Raw genomic sequence first — 16,241 nt, forward strand, 5'->3', positions numbered from 1 at the left:
AACTGAACAGAACAACTGAACTGAACAGAACTGAACAGAACTGAACATTTCTCCGTCTCGCTTCATTTTGACATGTTAACTAACATAAACCTCCCAGGTGGATTTTAAATTAAAGCCACCTGATGGTTTCTTGTCTCCTTTTACTATAAAAACATTTAAATTCACATCAGAAACCTGGTTGAATACTTTGTGTTGCAACATCAGTGAAAACTTCACCTGAACTTTGTTTTTAAATCTGCTGCCTGGACTGTGATCAAGGGCCGCTCTGAATTCTCCTGAGGGCCACACATGGCCCCCGGGCCGCACCTTGGACACCCCTGGTCCAACTGATGCGTTGAAGATTTAATGTGAGATAAAAACAGTTTTATGTTTTCTAGTTCAGGTTGAACTCGAAACGTTTCAGTTTCAGTCAGAGACGTCTTGATTTCCTCTGCTTCAGTGTTAATGCTGGACTAGTTGTGTGTCTGTGTCTGTGTGTGTGTCTGTGTGTGTGTGTGTGTCTGTGTGTGTGTGTGTCTGTGTGCGTGTGTGTGCGTGCGTGTCTGTGTGTGTGTCTGTGTCTGTGTGTCTGTGTGTGTGTGTGCGTGTGTCTGTGTGTGTGCGTGCGTGTGTCTGTGTGTGTGCGTGCGTGTGTGTCTGTGTGTGCGTGTGTGTGTGTGTGTGTCTGTGTGTGTGTGTGTGTCTGTGTGTGTGTGTGTGTCTGTGTGTGTGTGTGCATGTGTGTGTGTGTCTGTGTGTGTCTGCGTGTGTGTGTGTGTGTGTGTGTGTGTGTGTGTGCGTGTGTGTGTGTGTCTGTGTGCGTGTGTGTGTGTCTGTGTGTGTGTGTGCGTGTGTGTGTGTGTGTGTGTGTGTGTGTGTGTGTGTGTGTGTGTGTGTGTGTGTCTGTGTGTGTGTGTGTCTGTGTGTGTGCGTGCGTGTGTGTCTGTGTGTGTTTGTGTGTGTGCGTGCATGTGTGTCTGTGTGTCTGTGTGTATGTGTGTGTGTGTGTTTGCAGTGCAGTCATGCAGAGTGATGTGCGTCATGGATCCGTATGGATGCGGTATAATCCATATTCTATCGGAGGACGTCTTCTGTGTCCGACTCGTATGAAGACGTTTGTCCCTGGAGACCAGCGGCCATAAATCACCGCTCTGACCTCATCGATACATAATCAATGAGACAAATATTCTGTAGGAACAGAAACCGACACGCCAAAGTCCACAAAAAGATCAAAATCACTTCTGATAAACAGGAAACGCTTCTCCAGCTTCCTGCCGTTTCATCAAACCTCCTTCTGTCTGTTTGTGCACAAAGTTCAGATAATGTCTCTCAAAAAGCCAAAATCTGGCCGAGCATCATGGGTAATGAAAGGACGGCACAATTTAAATCCATATTTCTTTTCTACATATTTCTGCTTTAGAGCTACGGAGTGAAACCAACAGCAGCAACATGAAACGTTTGAATTCAGCAACATGAAGACGGAACAGAAACGATTTTTTACAGCAGTAAACATCTGCATCCAGCAAGGCGGCACACATCTGTGTTTGTGTTAAACACAAATATATCCTCACTGTACGGTGATAAATCTGCTTAACATCAACAGTTTAATAACACAGAGAAACAGTCGGACATGCAAACACTTTGACTTATTTCTGCTCTGAGACTTTTCTCAGCTCGACAAGAAAACAAGAAAGAGCTGCGTGTTAAAGATTACGGTCAATCAATCACCTTCTGCTTCGTTTTCACCAAATATTTACGGTGGCTGCTTACCCATAATATCCCACAGACGCAGTAAAAGTAACACGTTTATGAAATGGGCTCATCTGAGCCCAGCAGGATCTTTGAAAAGGTTCATTTTCAGAGAGTAAAATATAATTTATCTGCTTGTTGAATCACATCTGTCAGTTTCTGGACAAAGCAGAAAGTTTGGTCAGTCGGGAGGGAATGAGACGTTCTGAGTATCTGGGAAAGAAACTAAATCACAACTTTTCCTCCCACAAACTAACAGAGTGAGTTTTACAGTGTAGAATACTTCAGTCCAGGTTTAACCTCTGTGGTTTTCAGCAGGACCAGGTCAAAGGTCGTAGCAGCAAACGAACATCAAATCACATTTTGGGATTTAACAGAGTAAAAGTTTCAGGAACTGTTTTAATAAATTGTACATTTTTTGCTGCTTGTTTCCTGAAGCCAAGAATAAAAAAACATTAAACATGTTTTCTTTGTTTTCACAAATAAAGTTTTCCTGTTTCTTACATTATTATCAGAGATGAATTGATCTGATATTAACATCTGAAATCTAAATTCCTCGTAAAAACATCTGACTGAAGTTCGGCGCCGTCGGCCGGGATCAAATCGTTCGGGTCACATGGTTCATCACGAGCTTCATTTCTGAATTCAAAACTTTCCCAAACTAATTTTTAAACAGTTTTTGGACATTTAAGTCAAACAGATTTGACTGAGTTGGTTTTAACTTCGTGTTGTGTAAATCGTAAGGCGCCTTTATGTTCTGACCCGGCGGAGTGGAACCAACACGCCGGGAACTCCAGGCTGTGAGAAGCTGGTTCTGGTTCCTTTACTCTGTCTGGACTCGGTTTTAAACCTCTCTGATGTTTATCTACTGTGGCCCCATAAAATCCATTTTAGTTTGTCGTTTTCTATTTGTGCCTAAATTCTTTTTTTAAGTCTTTAACCAAATGTTAGATCCTAAAGAACAATGCAGAGGAGAAACCTACATTTACTTTTATGAGCTCCAGTAGAGCAAACCAATTGATGTTTCTTTGTTTTTGCAGAAAGATTAAGGTTGAGACGAGACGTTTCCAAAGCAGTTTTTAATCTTTTAGATAGGAATAAAGTTTGGGAACTCGTTTCTGTTTTCCAGTCTGGCAGCCTGAGTAAAATCCCTCAGGGCATTGTTGGAATAACAGCTCGCAAAAATAGAACGAAATCACATTTTTTATGGGCATTGGTGAAAAAGCTGGAGGTTTCTGACGTGAAACCACAGAGACACGGTTCTCCGGCCCAAAACGATGACAGAAGCACCAGTTAATCCCAGTAAAGAGCCGGCTGTGGTGATGCCCTCTCTCAGTAAACTCTCTGTCCTCTGATTATATTCCAGCCTGATCCATAAACACCCAGCGCCAGCAGAATGAGATGTGCAGGCTGCCGATCAAAGCCTCTGGTAATAATAACCCGTTTTCCCTAAAAAGCTCTAATGGCTGTTTTAAACAGCAGCGCAGTAAACACATCCATCACAGCGGCCGCGGTTATTAGCGCAGCAGCTCGCCGCGGCGGTTTGATGCCGCGGCGTTTCTGCAACATGTAGAGACGGAGAGCGGAGTCACAGTTCATTCGTCTTCTCGTTTTTCTCCCTGATTCATCACTCATCGTCGTCGCAGAAGCTAAACAGCGTCCGGCATCCCGACAGCCGCTTGAAAGCAGCGCTGACAGAAACAAACGGCTCCACTCCTGATGGATTCTGGTCCAATGACACGCAGGGAAATGACAAAGAAGAAAAAGTTGGGAAAACGAAACAGTCAGCAGAAAAAACGGAGCTGAAAGAGAGCTGGGCTGTTTTCTACTGACGTAAAGAGCCATCAGTCTTCAGCTGCTGATGCCCCATCAAGCAAACATCGATAAGTATGTATGAAGAAACAGGAGAGAGGGACAAATCCAGAGGTGGATGAGAGAGCGACAGATAAAACAGCAGCAGCCCTGAAGGCAGAATATGGAAATAATTCATTTAAATATGCTGATTATTTTACACCAAAAACACACAAAATGCTCCTGCTGCGTCTTTAGAGGCGAATAAAATCTGAACTATCAGCAGGAAAGCAAACACCAATCAAAGCTGAGAGCTGTATGAGGAGCAGAGGCGACGTCACACTGTGTGTGTTTCTGTACACGTGTCGTATTTTCGGGCGAACAAGTCGCAAAAAAACTTTTATGCAAACAGCAAAATTATGAGCAAAAGTGGAGCTTATGGTCCAGAAAATACGGTATTTACAAGTTTCACTTATTCACCAACAGAACGACGTCATTTGTTATTTAATTTCTCTTTTTGATTAATAAAGTATTTCTGAATTTGAACTGAAAGGAAACATTTTCCTGATCTTCGGCTCTCAGTTTGGTTTGGAGCTCTGAGGAGAAACGAGGGACGTCGAGCATCTTGTAAAGCATCCGTTTTACCAGTAAGAAAACATTTCATCTTTTCACACGTCTGCATCAAATTATTATCAGCAGCTGGAGTTTCAAACAATCTGAGCAACGAAGGTGAATTTAAAAAAACTATCACAGGCTACATGAACATCAGATCATCAACTATCAACTCATCAGAACGTTTTACTAGTAATTTTACAAATCTGCTCTGCTAATATTGTGTCTTTATCCTAGTAAATGTCTTAGTTTGGCCCCATCCAGCAGTCAGGCTGTGAAGGTGACAGCAGCGGATCGTTTCTCTGTAAATCTCTGGCTCCTCTGCTTCGGTTTGATGATTAAACTGAACTCCAGATTTCTGAGTCGTCCTCAATAATTTAAACATTTAAAGAACCTGCAGAAGCCTCCAGATGATCAGGTTGGGATTGTTGGCGCCGTAAACCTGCTTGGTGAACATGGAGGCCAAACTGTCCTGCAGCCTGGCTGCGGACGGCGGAGCTGCATGGATATGAGGGATAATGCAGCCTTGGAGCTGCAGGACTCTGTTCTGTTTGGCTTGTTCAGCTGAATTTTATCTGCTCCTCTGTCCCATAAAACCTTCCTATTGACAGGCAGCCCCCGATCGACCCCTCCGCCCCCCTGCATATCCAGCCCACATTTTTCTTCCCTATGAGTATTAGTTTATTGAATAAGTGGCATCTGTTTTCCTGGCCCCGTCACCGTAAGGCGAAGTATTTCTCACTGACGCGCCGCCGTGATTTATACGCCGCTCTGACTCTCCCCACAAAAAATAAAGCTAAGCAAAAAATTTCCAATACATCCTCCGACCCCAACACACACGTATAGATCTCATCTTCCTCCATCCATGCTGCACATAATTAACTTGGCAGATGTTGTACAAACTCAAACACTTTTACGCTTTCTCCACTCAAATCCACACATAAATGTTGAGATGATGAGACAACAGAGATGGTACTTTCTGTGACCAGCTACGGCAGCAGTTCAGGTCCAAATTCACCAGAACATAACCAGCAGGTTTCACTTACAGCATGCCGACTCATTTATTATTATTCTCTCTCTCTGAGCCACAATCCTGCTTAAAAACAAGATAATTAACCAGAAACTGTGTCTTTGATTCTCACAGTCAGGAAATAAACGTAAAAGAGTGAACAGAGTTTACAAAAACAGAAACAAGTCGGAGGCCGTCTGACTCAAATAGTTAAAATGTTACATTTTTCTGTGCTTTTGAATGAGAAACAAAAGGTTTAGTTCAGCAGATCTCACAGCAGGAACCGTTTATTAAAACCAGAACCGATTGCAGGGCAGAGTCCTAATCAGAGCCGCGTGTTCACTGGCCAGCAGACAAACAGCTGGGAGTCGGAAACTAACGTTATTTACATCCTGCGCTTTGACTGTTTTCTGGTTTCGGTGGAATCGTCCAGGGAGTTTGTGACGCGAAGGAAGGAAAAAGCATCAGAGCCGAAGATTGATGAGTCACTGAAAGCAACAAACAAAACCTCAATCATAGTTTCTTACATCAGAGAAGAAGAAGAAGGCAGGCGGACCAGTCTCCTCTTCAGAACCCCTGAAGAGTATCTGCGCCCCAGTGAAAGCAGCCAGCAGGGAGCGAGCCGGCAGCGCTCGGGCTTTGGAGCAGCTACAGACTCTGACCACGGGTCAATCTGCAGAAACAATGTCCACCATGTGGATCTTCTGTCTTTCACCAGTCAGCTGTTCATCCGCAGACAGACCAGATCCCAACACCGACACGGTTCGACAGAACATCCTCCAAACAGCTCAGACACATCTGGACTAGAACGTTTCCTCCATCAGGAGCTCAAAGCTGCTGCTGTTCCCAGAAAACTCAAATCAGAAATCGATTCGGCCGGGATGTTTACCACTGCAGGGCCACAACTTTATGTTGCCTCCAGAACAATTTAACCAAACAGCCTCAGTGATTAAATAACCAGTCAAGTAGCAATAAACCCTAACAGCCCATAATCAGCATGTCACTTTGAATCTTTTACGGCTAACAATCATTTTGGGGTTTTATGGACTGCAGCTTGGTTTCCTCCTCTGGACTTCAGGCCGTGTTCACACAGCAGAGCCTGAAAAAACCAGTGAAACAAAAATCAGACTTGTTCCACTTCCACACAGAGGAGCTAAACTGGATCTGAACTGGATAGTTTTCAGAGAGTCTGCAGTCAGAACCGTCACGTCACGTTTCATCCATGTCACTGCTGTGAGACGTGCGTCTCATTCTGCAGCAGAAGAAGACAGACGATGAGTCTGGACGTAAACAATGGCTGAAAATTACAATGATGAAGTTATGGAAGCAGTTTGTGTCAGTGAACGCATCCCATCCCATCCTCTCCTGGGCCGACTCCACATCCAGACGCTCCACTAACGGCCGCTCTGTTAGCAGGCTCTGTTTTTATCAGCTTCATTCGTCTGGTGACGATCTGGACACAACGAGGTTAAAATCCACCCGTCGTCGTCGGCGGCGGCAGCCATTGTTACAGCCGTAAACAGAGCGCCGCCGTAAACCGCCACGCAGAAGTCTGACTGCAATCAGCAGCATGAACAAACGCAGGAAATAAAACCTGGATTTCACACAAAAATGTGAACGTAGTGAAAGATGCACACAGACAAACTGAATAAGAAGAAGCATAAAAATGTTTCAGAGATGAGAACCACAGTGATTTTCACTACAACTAGTTAATGTTGTCTGTCTACATGTCTACATCGATCTACAGATTAGTGCTACCAAGCCTGATCACAGTGATGAACTCTGACCTGTCGGGGTTCTGCGGACAGACGTGCATCTGCAGCAGGATCCTCTGGGTGAAGGTCTTGAAGCACTGGCCGCACTTCCACAGATGCCAGTCGCTGAACTCGCTGCTCAGCTGGCTGGTGGAGGTCGGGCTCGCCAGAACCCGCTGGTTCTTCGAGCCCAGCTGGCCGAAGCCGGAGTCCGACTGAACTCCGACCCCGACCTTGTCCAGCAGCGAGAAGCTCCGGGTGCAAGGGGTGTGGGGGAAGACCATGGAGCGCAGCAGGGCGGCCGGAGGGGAGGAAGAGGAGGACGATGAAGACGAGGAAGGCTTGCTGTTTTTGCTGAAGGACTGGAGGGATTCCTGTCTGCTCATGGCCTCCATCACCGTGGCTGGAACATTGACTGTGAAACAACACAGGACAGGCAGGGAGGTCAGCTGAGGTCACATCACCAGGCCAGAATGACGTCCCATGATGCAATGTGGCGTAAACAACAATGTGATGTAAACAGCAATATGGTGTAAGTGTGGGCTGGCAAACATTAAATAATCCTCTTCCTGCTTGTGGAGCGGTTCTGGTCCGCTTGCCGTTCACATATCCATTCAAACTGAACCAGAGTCACTTCAACCAAACCGAAACGAAGCTTTGCAGGCGGACCAGAGTTCGTGTTTTTGGTCCCAGTATGAAACGAAGCGGACGTTCAAGTTGGATTAAAGTGAACAAGGCTGGTGTGAACTATTAGGAGTGTTTTTAGTGGAGCTCTGAGTATTTGTGAGTTTTACATTTACTGGGGTTCCACTGCAGCGTTAAATTAAAACCGTACAATGAAACGGGATCCGAAGCGTTTAAATGCGGCTGCACTTCCTTCTTTCTGTTTCTTGCAGACGTTTCATCACTCACCAGAAAAATATTTAGTTTTTCACATGTCAGAGTCCGTGAGCTTCTAGACTTTGTTCTGGAGAAAACTAGCAGCTAAATCAACATCCAATGAAAAACTAGCAGCTAAATCAACATCCAATGAAAAACTAGCAGCTAAATCAACATCCAATGAAAAACTAGCAGCTAAATCAACATCCAATGAAAAACTAGCAGCTAAATCAACATCCAATGAAAAACTAGCAGCTAAATCAACATCCAATGAAAATAAATCAACATCCAATGAAAAACTAGCAGCTAAATCAACATCCAATGAAAAACTAGCAGCTAAATCAACATCCAATGAAAAACTAGCAGCTAAATCAACATCCAATGAAAGGCTCAAATGCTTTAAAAGTTTTCCTTCTTTCTTTCTTGTTAGTGGTTTCGAGCCTCAAGTTTTTAACTGATTCAAACTGAAGGGCTTCTGGATACTCTTACAAATTTAAAATGCTAAACAAATCTTTACAAAATGCACATGTTTGATTTATTTACACATTGGCGTTTTATTCTCTGAGAAATGTAGCTGCAAATAAATCCAGCACCAAAACATTCAAGTGCAATCAGTGTGAGTTACTACGCTGAACTCAGCCTGAACTTTTTTTCCACTGTTTGGTGTAATCATCCTTTGTGCTCTGAGGTTTTATCCACTCCACTTAATTCTAGTTTTCCGGTTCTGTTTTTCTTTGCAGAAAGAAATCTGAGCATAAATGCGGCACAATAAAGAAATTAGGCCGATAAGAAGCTCAGATTAAGGATAAAGTGTTGCTGGTGAATCAAACAGTCGAGTAAAATGAAAGAACAGGAAAGAAGACGTCATATGGAAGCGTGTAAATTAGATTTGGGGGGAACCAGCTGATGCCAGCTGTCCTCACTCGACCCAAACGTCAGCTGCTTTGTGTTGTGAGGTCTGAGCAACTGACAGATCTGGACTCCATAACCCTTCATCATGTTTGAATCGACATTGGGGTGTCTGTTTTTGCTTTAAGTCGCTGCGGATGGTTTTGGTTCTGTAAAACTGGCTTGTTTGTGAAAACGTGGGCTGTGGTCTGGTTCTGTTCTGCGACCCCAGAAACAGACTTTGTTTCCCATCATCATTAGTCTGATGATGACAACGATCCCAAACCTTGACCAACGTTTTCTTTTACTTCTCTAAACTTTAGCAGATATTGGTTATGAAGGCTCAAACTGAATGTTGTGGATTATTATGGAGTCTGTTTGTTTTTTAAATTGAACAACCTGGTACCGGTTGTGAAGAGAACCTGCTGATTTCAGCACTGAAAACCAAGGAAGGTAACATGAGCAGTGATTAGTTGAACTTCTCAGTTATGCCACTAATTAAAAGTGATCTGTGTGAACGGTTTACGACCCCAAAGCGACCCGCATGCGCAGAAGAAGAACGCAGCAGCGGAAATAACGGCCGAGGGATTTTAAAGTCTTCAGGGCCGACAGCGTCGTCACCAGATCAGAACAAGACGAAGGAAGTTAAATCAAAGGAAGCGACGGCCTCAGTTGACTGTAGAGAGTCTGTCTGGATGTGGCGTCTTGAGGACCAAGAACAGCAGGGTTGGGATGTGATTCACTTCACTGACTCAGGCTTGTGAAAGAAATTCATAAATATAAAAACTACAGCGGATCCCTGGTGTTAGCAGAGGTTATGGACAGTAGTTACCACCTGACGAACACGCCTCTAGAAACGCTTAAAACTGCCTAATTAGTTCAAATTTACCTTAATATGCATTAATGCGCACAAAGAAAGCCATGTACACAGAAGCTACCATCCAGTCATCTTAATCTCGGCTGTTTGGGGTTCAGCCAATCAGTAGTAAACAAAGCGACCGACTGGATCAGAGTATTTACTCTGCTCAGTTTCAGCTTTCTACACTGAATTTTCTGTCTTAGATATGCTCTGTAAACAAATCCTTGAATAGGTGAACTTTCCATAAATAATTGAAGAATTACGTTCCAAGGAAAGATCTACAGTCCACTGTAGCTCAAAGTTAATCATCTTTTCTGTAAATCACCTCAACTCTAAGCTACATTTTCTGTAGAGAAAAGAGAAAAAAAGGACAAATAAAAGCTGGCGAGTAAAAACAGCTTGCAGATAAACATCCTGTCCCTGTTGCATCTCTTCACTCAGAGCATCATAACCATTTTCCATCCTTCATCAGCTCACCTCTGCCACCAGGCCACCAGGCCTCATTGATCCTCTAATAACCTTACGAGGAGATAATTACACCATTTGTAAGTTGGCCGACGGCTCTATCGACGGCCGCGTTTCGCGCCGCTCGCCCTCTCTTAATTCATTTTCCTACAAACGTCGTATTTACAAAAAAAGCGAGTCGATATGTTTTGGGTTGTGAATGAAATGCATCATCAGAATGGGAGAATTATGCAGATGGAGTTTGCAACATTGCAGAGTCTGTAATTTCTTCCTCTCTGGATGTGTGTGTGTGTGTGTGTGTGTGTGTGTGTGTGTGTGTGTGTGTGTGTGTGTGTGTGTGTGTGTTCTCCTCCTGATGGGTGTGACGTGAATACCAACGGACTCCTTTCTTCAGGATCAGAGGAAAGTTTTAAAAGCAACTTTTTCCAGCTGATGGAGAGCAGGAGACGGGTGGAGCACCACATATCAGATTCAGCCACATACCAACACCCTTCGTCTCTTTGTTATGAGAACCATGTGAGGATCCTCCTGTTTTATGTCAACATGACTTTCTTTTACACTCCGAGGTTCAAACATCCATCAACAGCAGATTATGGCTCTTCAGAGAAAAATGTTTTAACCTCAAACCTCTGGGGTATATTTTAGATTAAGTCATCAAAGAAACAATTTGTAGCAATAAAAGTTTGGGGACATAATTACTCCATAAAACTAATGTTTTTATGAATAACAGAATAAAAACATAAATTTTCAGAGACAAACGTCAAATATTTTTCATACTTTAACTTCTGAACTTTATGTTTCTTTTAACTGGAAATCATGCAGATGCTTGTGAAAAATATGATTCTACAATGTGCCAGAGATTTAATCAAAAAACAAACAATTGCTTTGATTTAAGTTAAAAACATGTCTGACCCGATTCATTTGGTAATCTGTGAAGTCTGTGGGAAACTTGCAGGTTTCCTGTCTTGACGAATCCTAATTACCCTGAGTAACTGGTAACAGCTGCTTTTAATTGAGCTGTTTTGACTGAACAGGTGGAAACTGCAGATTTCTGCAGGTTGCGGCGAGTCGAGTTCAGAGAAACCTGCAGCTGATCGTTCTGCCGGCTCACCTCTCAGCAAGGACACGACTAAACGTCTCCAAGTTTTAGAGGAATTAATCAGTTTAACTGAATGCAAGACCTTCTTCGTGGTTTATCTCAGAGGCTGGAAAACGTACTGACGAGTCTGAAAGGGCCTAGCCTGCAGAGTGGCGGCCATGTTGGTGACATCACCTAAAGCAGGGGTGTCAAACTCCAGTCCTCTGGTGTCCTGCAACTTTTAGAAGTGCCTCTGCTGCACCACACCTGAATAGAATAATTAGGTCATTAGCAAGGCTCTGGAGAACTGAGGAGGTAATTAAGCCATTTGATTCAGGTGTTTTGTACCTGTGGCACATCTAAAAACTGCAGGACAGCGGCCCTTCAGGACTGGAGTTTGACACCCCTGACCTAAAGTTAAGCGGACGCTGTATACGGCTGATCTGCATGGATTCAGACCTGGAGGAGCTTCAGACACTAGCAGCCTGTTTGGTTTCATCTGGGCAAAGAAAAAGACTTCTTCTCTAAAAGTGACCAAAGCATCAAGTTTCTTTACCTCCTCATCAACATTCAGGTCCATCAGTCTCACCCTGTGAAAACGTGACTTGCCTCTTCAGACAAACTTCTTCTACTCCTGAACGATGGCTAAACTTAAATGGCTAATTGTTGAACAGATCGATGCTAAAGCACCTGGAATGGATGAACCAGACCAGAGCAGCTCCATGACTTTTTAAAACTCCCATCATGTCAAACAGGAAGCATGAATGTCAGGTTTGTGTGTCTTTTATGTGGTGCCTGTAAACGTTTGGTTCCCACTGAACCTGCAGAGACGTGGATGGAATGAAGACGAGCCAGTAAATCCAGAACCTTACAGACTCTTTACCGCTCAGCGTCAAACCAGACCTGTTACTGTAAAACCAACCGTAACGCGACTCCTCCCTGCATCCTGCTGTCACCAAAAACACTGACACACCTGGACCGCTACACCTGGGCTCCACCTGGGCCACAGACCGACCCGCTCCACCTGGGCTCCACCTGGGCCACAGACCGACCCGCTACAATCTGGGCTACACCTGAACCACAGACCAACCCACTCCACCTGGGCTCCACCTGGGCCACAGACCGACCCACTCCACCTGGGCCACAGACTGACCCACTCCACCTGGGCCACAGACTGACCCACTCCACCTGGGCCACAGACTGACCCACTCCACCTGGGCCACAGACCGACCCGCTACACCTGAACCACAGACCAACCCACTCCACCTGGGCTCCACCTGGGCCACAGACCGACCCACTCCACCTGGGCCACAGACTGACCCACTCCACCTGGGCCACAGACCGACCCGCTACACCTGAACCACAGACCGACCCGCTCCACCTGGGCTCCACCTGAACCACAGACCAACCCGCTCCACCTGGGCTCCACCTGGGCCACAGACTGACCCGCTACACCTGAACCACAGATCGACCCGCTCCACCTGGGCCACAGACTGACCCGCTCCACCTGGGCTCCACCTGAACCACAGACCAACCCGCTCCACCTGGGCCACAGACCGACCCGCTGGGCCACAGACCGACCCACTCCACCTGGGCTCCACCTGGGCCGCAGACGGACCCGCTCCACCTGGGCTGCAGACGGACCCGCTCCACCTGGACGGAGCGTTCTGAGTTGTTCTAGTTCTAATCCACCTGAACCACAGACTGACTGAGTCGAGTCATTTTGTTCCCTGTGTTGTTTATTTACAAGTCGTTCATTGCAGGGTCTGTAAGTAATTAATCACATTTTAATTAAAATGATACATTTACAAAATAAGCAGCATTTTCAATTCAAAACTCCTTTTTAATGAGTTTCTACCAACTACAGTAAAGCTGTTTGGACATCTGTAATGTTTAAAACTACCGACCAACAGCAGATGATCTGGTTAAAACCAACTGATTAATCTGAAAACTGCCCTTCATTTGCTGTTCAGATTACGGCTGAAGCTTTCCTGGTGATCAACCATCCTGGTGACCAACCATCCTGGTGACCAACCATCCTGCTGACCAACCATCCTGCTGATCAACCATCCTGGTGACCAACCATCCTGGTGACCAACCATCCTGGTGACCAACCATCCTGGTGATCAACCATCCTGGTGACCAACCATCCTGCTGACCAACCATCCTGGTGACCAACCATCCTGGTGACCAACCATCCTGGTGATCAACCATACTGGTGACCAACCATCCTGGTGACCAACCATCCTGGTGACCAACCATCCTGCTGATCAACCATCCTGCTGACCAACCATCCTGGTGATCAACATTTGCCATTAAACATTTATATGCTCATCTAATCAAAGCAGACCAGAAATGATAATATTTCATTTTTAATAAAGAAGAGATGTGAGGTTACTTTAAGCAAGTCAATATAAATTTAGCGCCTCTTTGTCTAACCAACATTTCTTTTCATTCTCCAGATTTTTCCTATCAGAACCTTCCTCACAGCACTGAGGAAGACGAGGTGGAAAAGTATGAGAGGACGAAGAAGTGTGTGTCTGTGGACATGTTGTTGTTGTTAGCGCTCCGCTGGGCTGCAGAGCGTCAGCCGACAGACTCTGATTGGAGGGAACGTTTTCAGTAAACAACCACAGGGTGTGTGTGTGTGTGTGTGTGTGTGTGTGTGTGTGTGTGTGTGTGTGTGTGTGTGTGTGTGTGTGTGTGTGTGTGTGTGTGTGTGTGTGTGTGTGTGTGTGTTTCCTGGGCTACAGTGTGGACTGGTGGAAACATAAAGGTGGATTTTATTCACGTCGTGTTTGCAGGTGAAGTTGAGTTTTGATCAGTTGATGGAAGATGTTGAGATTAAATCCATACTAACATTTTTACTGGTTTATTGTTTAACATGAACCACAGGATTTTCACATTTCTATTGAACATTTTAATCTGAATTCATTTGTGAAATCCAGCAGACTGGGAACCGCTCAAACAGAAAGGACTCCATCGCAAGGCATTCTGGGTAAATACAACCACAACATACGCATGAGTCTGGCGCTAGCAGGGGAAATGTTCAGATTTTGTGAAGAAGGAAGTTGCACTAAGGGTCTTCAGAGGGTTTCATGTCGTTTCCTTCCGTGTTTCTTGGTGCAGCGCCCCCACAGGCCGGGAGGGGAACAGTTTCTACAAAGGGTTTAGTTGGTTTGACTTTGCAGTGAGAACAAGAACCACAGCAGCTTGAAGGAACCAATGTCGCAACTTTTGGCCCCCAGTCAAACCGAGTCGACACTAAAAGGTGTGAAAACATCCTTTAGGTGTTTCACAGATTTTATTCAAATATCTAAAAGAATGGAGTGTAATTAGTATGCAAGAGCTGAAAAGTCTCTAATTAATTGGATCTTTAAGCTTTTTGTTACCAACAGTCTTGTCATTAACTCTACTTTGGGGTATTTCTGAAGTGCATTCATCCTGGTTTCAGTTGTGACTGAGATCTTCATGCAGCAGGTTTTGGATTCATCTGGTTGATGAGGGATGGGAGCTGCTGGTCTGGGTGTGTTCAGTCGGCTCGCTCTGCAGCGATAAGGGTCAAATAGTTCAACGTCTCCGAACCCGAGGACACAACAACGCTGTCCTTCAGCCTCCAGTTATCTCCAGCAGATAACGATGCCAACCCGAGAACAACGCACAGCTAAATGCAGTTAGCAGCTCTTTAATTAAGACCAGAGTTTCTGGTTTCTATTTGGTAGAAAACATGTAATCTGATTTAAGCTAATTGGGACGTGAACAAACCTTTGTTCACTGCAGGCTGAATCAATGTGTTGAACATCTTTGTGTAGGATTTACTTTGTACTTTCAGGGACTAAATGTCTTCACATGGACAGAGATGATTTAAAATCAGCCTACAGTCTGAATGGTTGACAGCTTTAATTATGTCCGTTTCTGAGTTGCTTTAACTTGCTGACGTTTTCCACGTCTCAAACTCTGACAGCAAAGACATCAATGTCAAAAGGCAGATGACTCTGGATTCAAACCCAGAAGAAAACAAGCTGATTTCTTTCTGCAGGACAGGAAATCGACGCTTTTTAACACAAACAGAACAAACGAGAGGCTTCAAAGTAGCTCAGCAGAAAGCAGTAGAAGAAACAAAATCCTCCCATAATAAAGTATTTTCATCTGGTGAGTTGGTAAAGTTGCACAACAATTAAAATGGTGAACAAAAGCTAAGTTAGTCAAATGTGGGTTAATTTCTGCTTCTAAACTGATCTGATGCGACGCTGAAAAAGATCTATGTTGTGTTCAAGTTGTGCTAAAAGGAGTTAGCCTGAAGCTAATCAGGCCTAAAGCAAGCATCTCAATGCTAAACATGTAGCGGCAGCACAGATGCTAACGCTAATGTCAGTGTGCACATTTAAAAAGAAGCTCCATGAATAATGAGTTTCTGATTAAACATGATTGAAGAACATAAATACCAGATTTAAAACTATAAATATTTTGTTGTTGACCTCATATGTCCTTTGTTTTCAATGATTCAGCAGTAAAAATGTTTTTTAAAATAAAAATGTTTACTTTCTCAATGATTTTTGATTAATTAGGATTAAATAATTACACCAATTAACTTGATTAAACATTTTAATTGAGTCTCACCACTAGTTTTAACACAACACCAAGATGGGGAAACATCAGAAATGTGCAGAGAAAAATGCAACTGATTTTCTGATTGGCTCATTTTAAATGGCTGAAGGTAAAAAAACAAACTCTTCCAGCTAAAAACAGCACAATGCACACCTCACACCAAGTATCAGGCATGGAGGTGGAGGAGTGATGGTTGGGGGTTTGTGTCCACACGACGTCATCAACCTGATTACAGACTGTGAAATAAAGTTTTCTGGGTCGTCACCGTCACACAGATCCCAAACACAGCAGCAGAATGGCTGAAAAGGACGACAATCAAGGTGTTGCAATGGCCTAGTCAAAGTTCAGACTTCAACCTGAATCAGGTCATGGAGCTGTGCAGAAAGTGGCCATTTCAGACGCATCTAAAAAGACATTAGTATTTTTTTTAAATTAAATAGAAATGAACCGAGATAACCCAAACTACTGGAACCCATTAACAAAAAGACAAGAGCAGCCGTGTGTGGCTTAAAGAGACACTAACAATAAAGACAGGAAGTATTCGCTCCTTCAGAGCAGCAGCTCTTCTTC

General features: G+C 44.2%; 1 protein-coding gene across 3 annotated transcripts in view; it reads right to left on the minus strand.

Moving 5' to 3' along the window:
• prdm6 (PR domain containing 6) overlaps nt 1-16,241 on the minus strand; it is a 91,096-nt gene that overhangs the window by 17,480 nt on the left and 57,375 nt on the right. For all 3 annotated transcript variants that reach the window (XM_008419500.3, XM_008419501.3, XM_081610997.1), the window contains one exon: nt 6,928-7,309. In XM_008419500.3, coding sequence (XP_008417722.1) covers nt 6,928-7,309 — 382 coding nt within the window. The remainder of the gene's footprint in view (nt 1-6,927; nt 7,310-16,241) is intronic.

The sequence above is a fragment of the Poecilia reticulata genome, chromosome 9, assembly GCF_904066995.2.
Source record: "Poecilia reticulata chromosome 9, P_reticulata-male-v2, whole genome shotgun sequence".
Classification (NCBI taxonomy): Eukaryota; Metazoa; Chordata; class Actinopteri; order Cyprinodontiformes; family Poeciliidae; genus Poecilia; species Poecilia reticulata.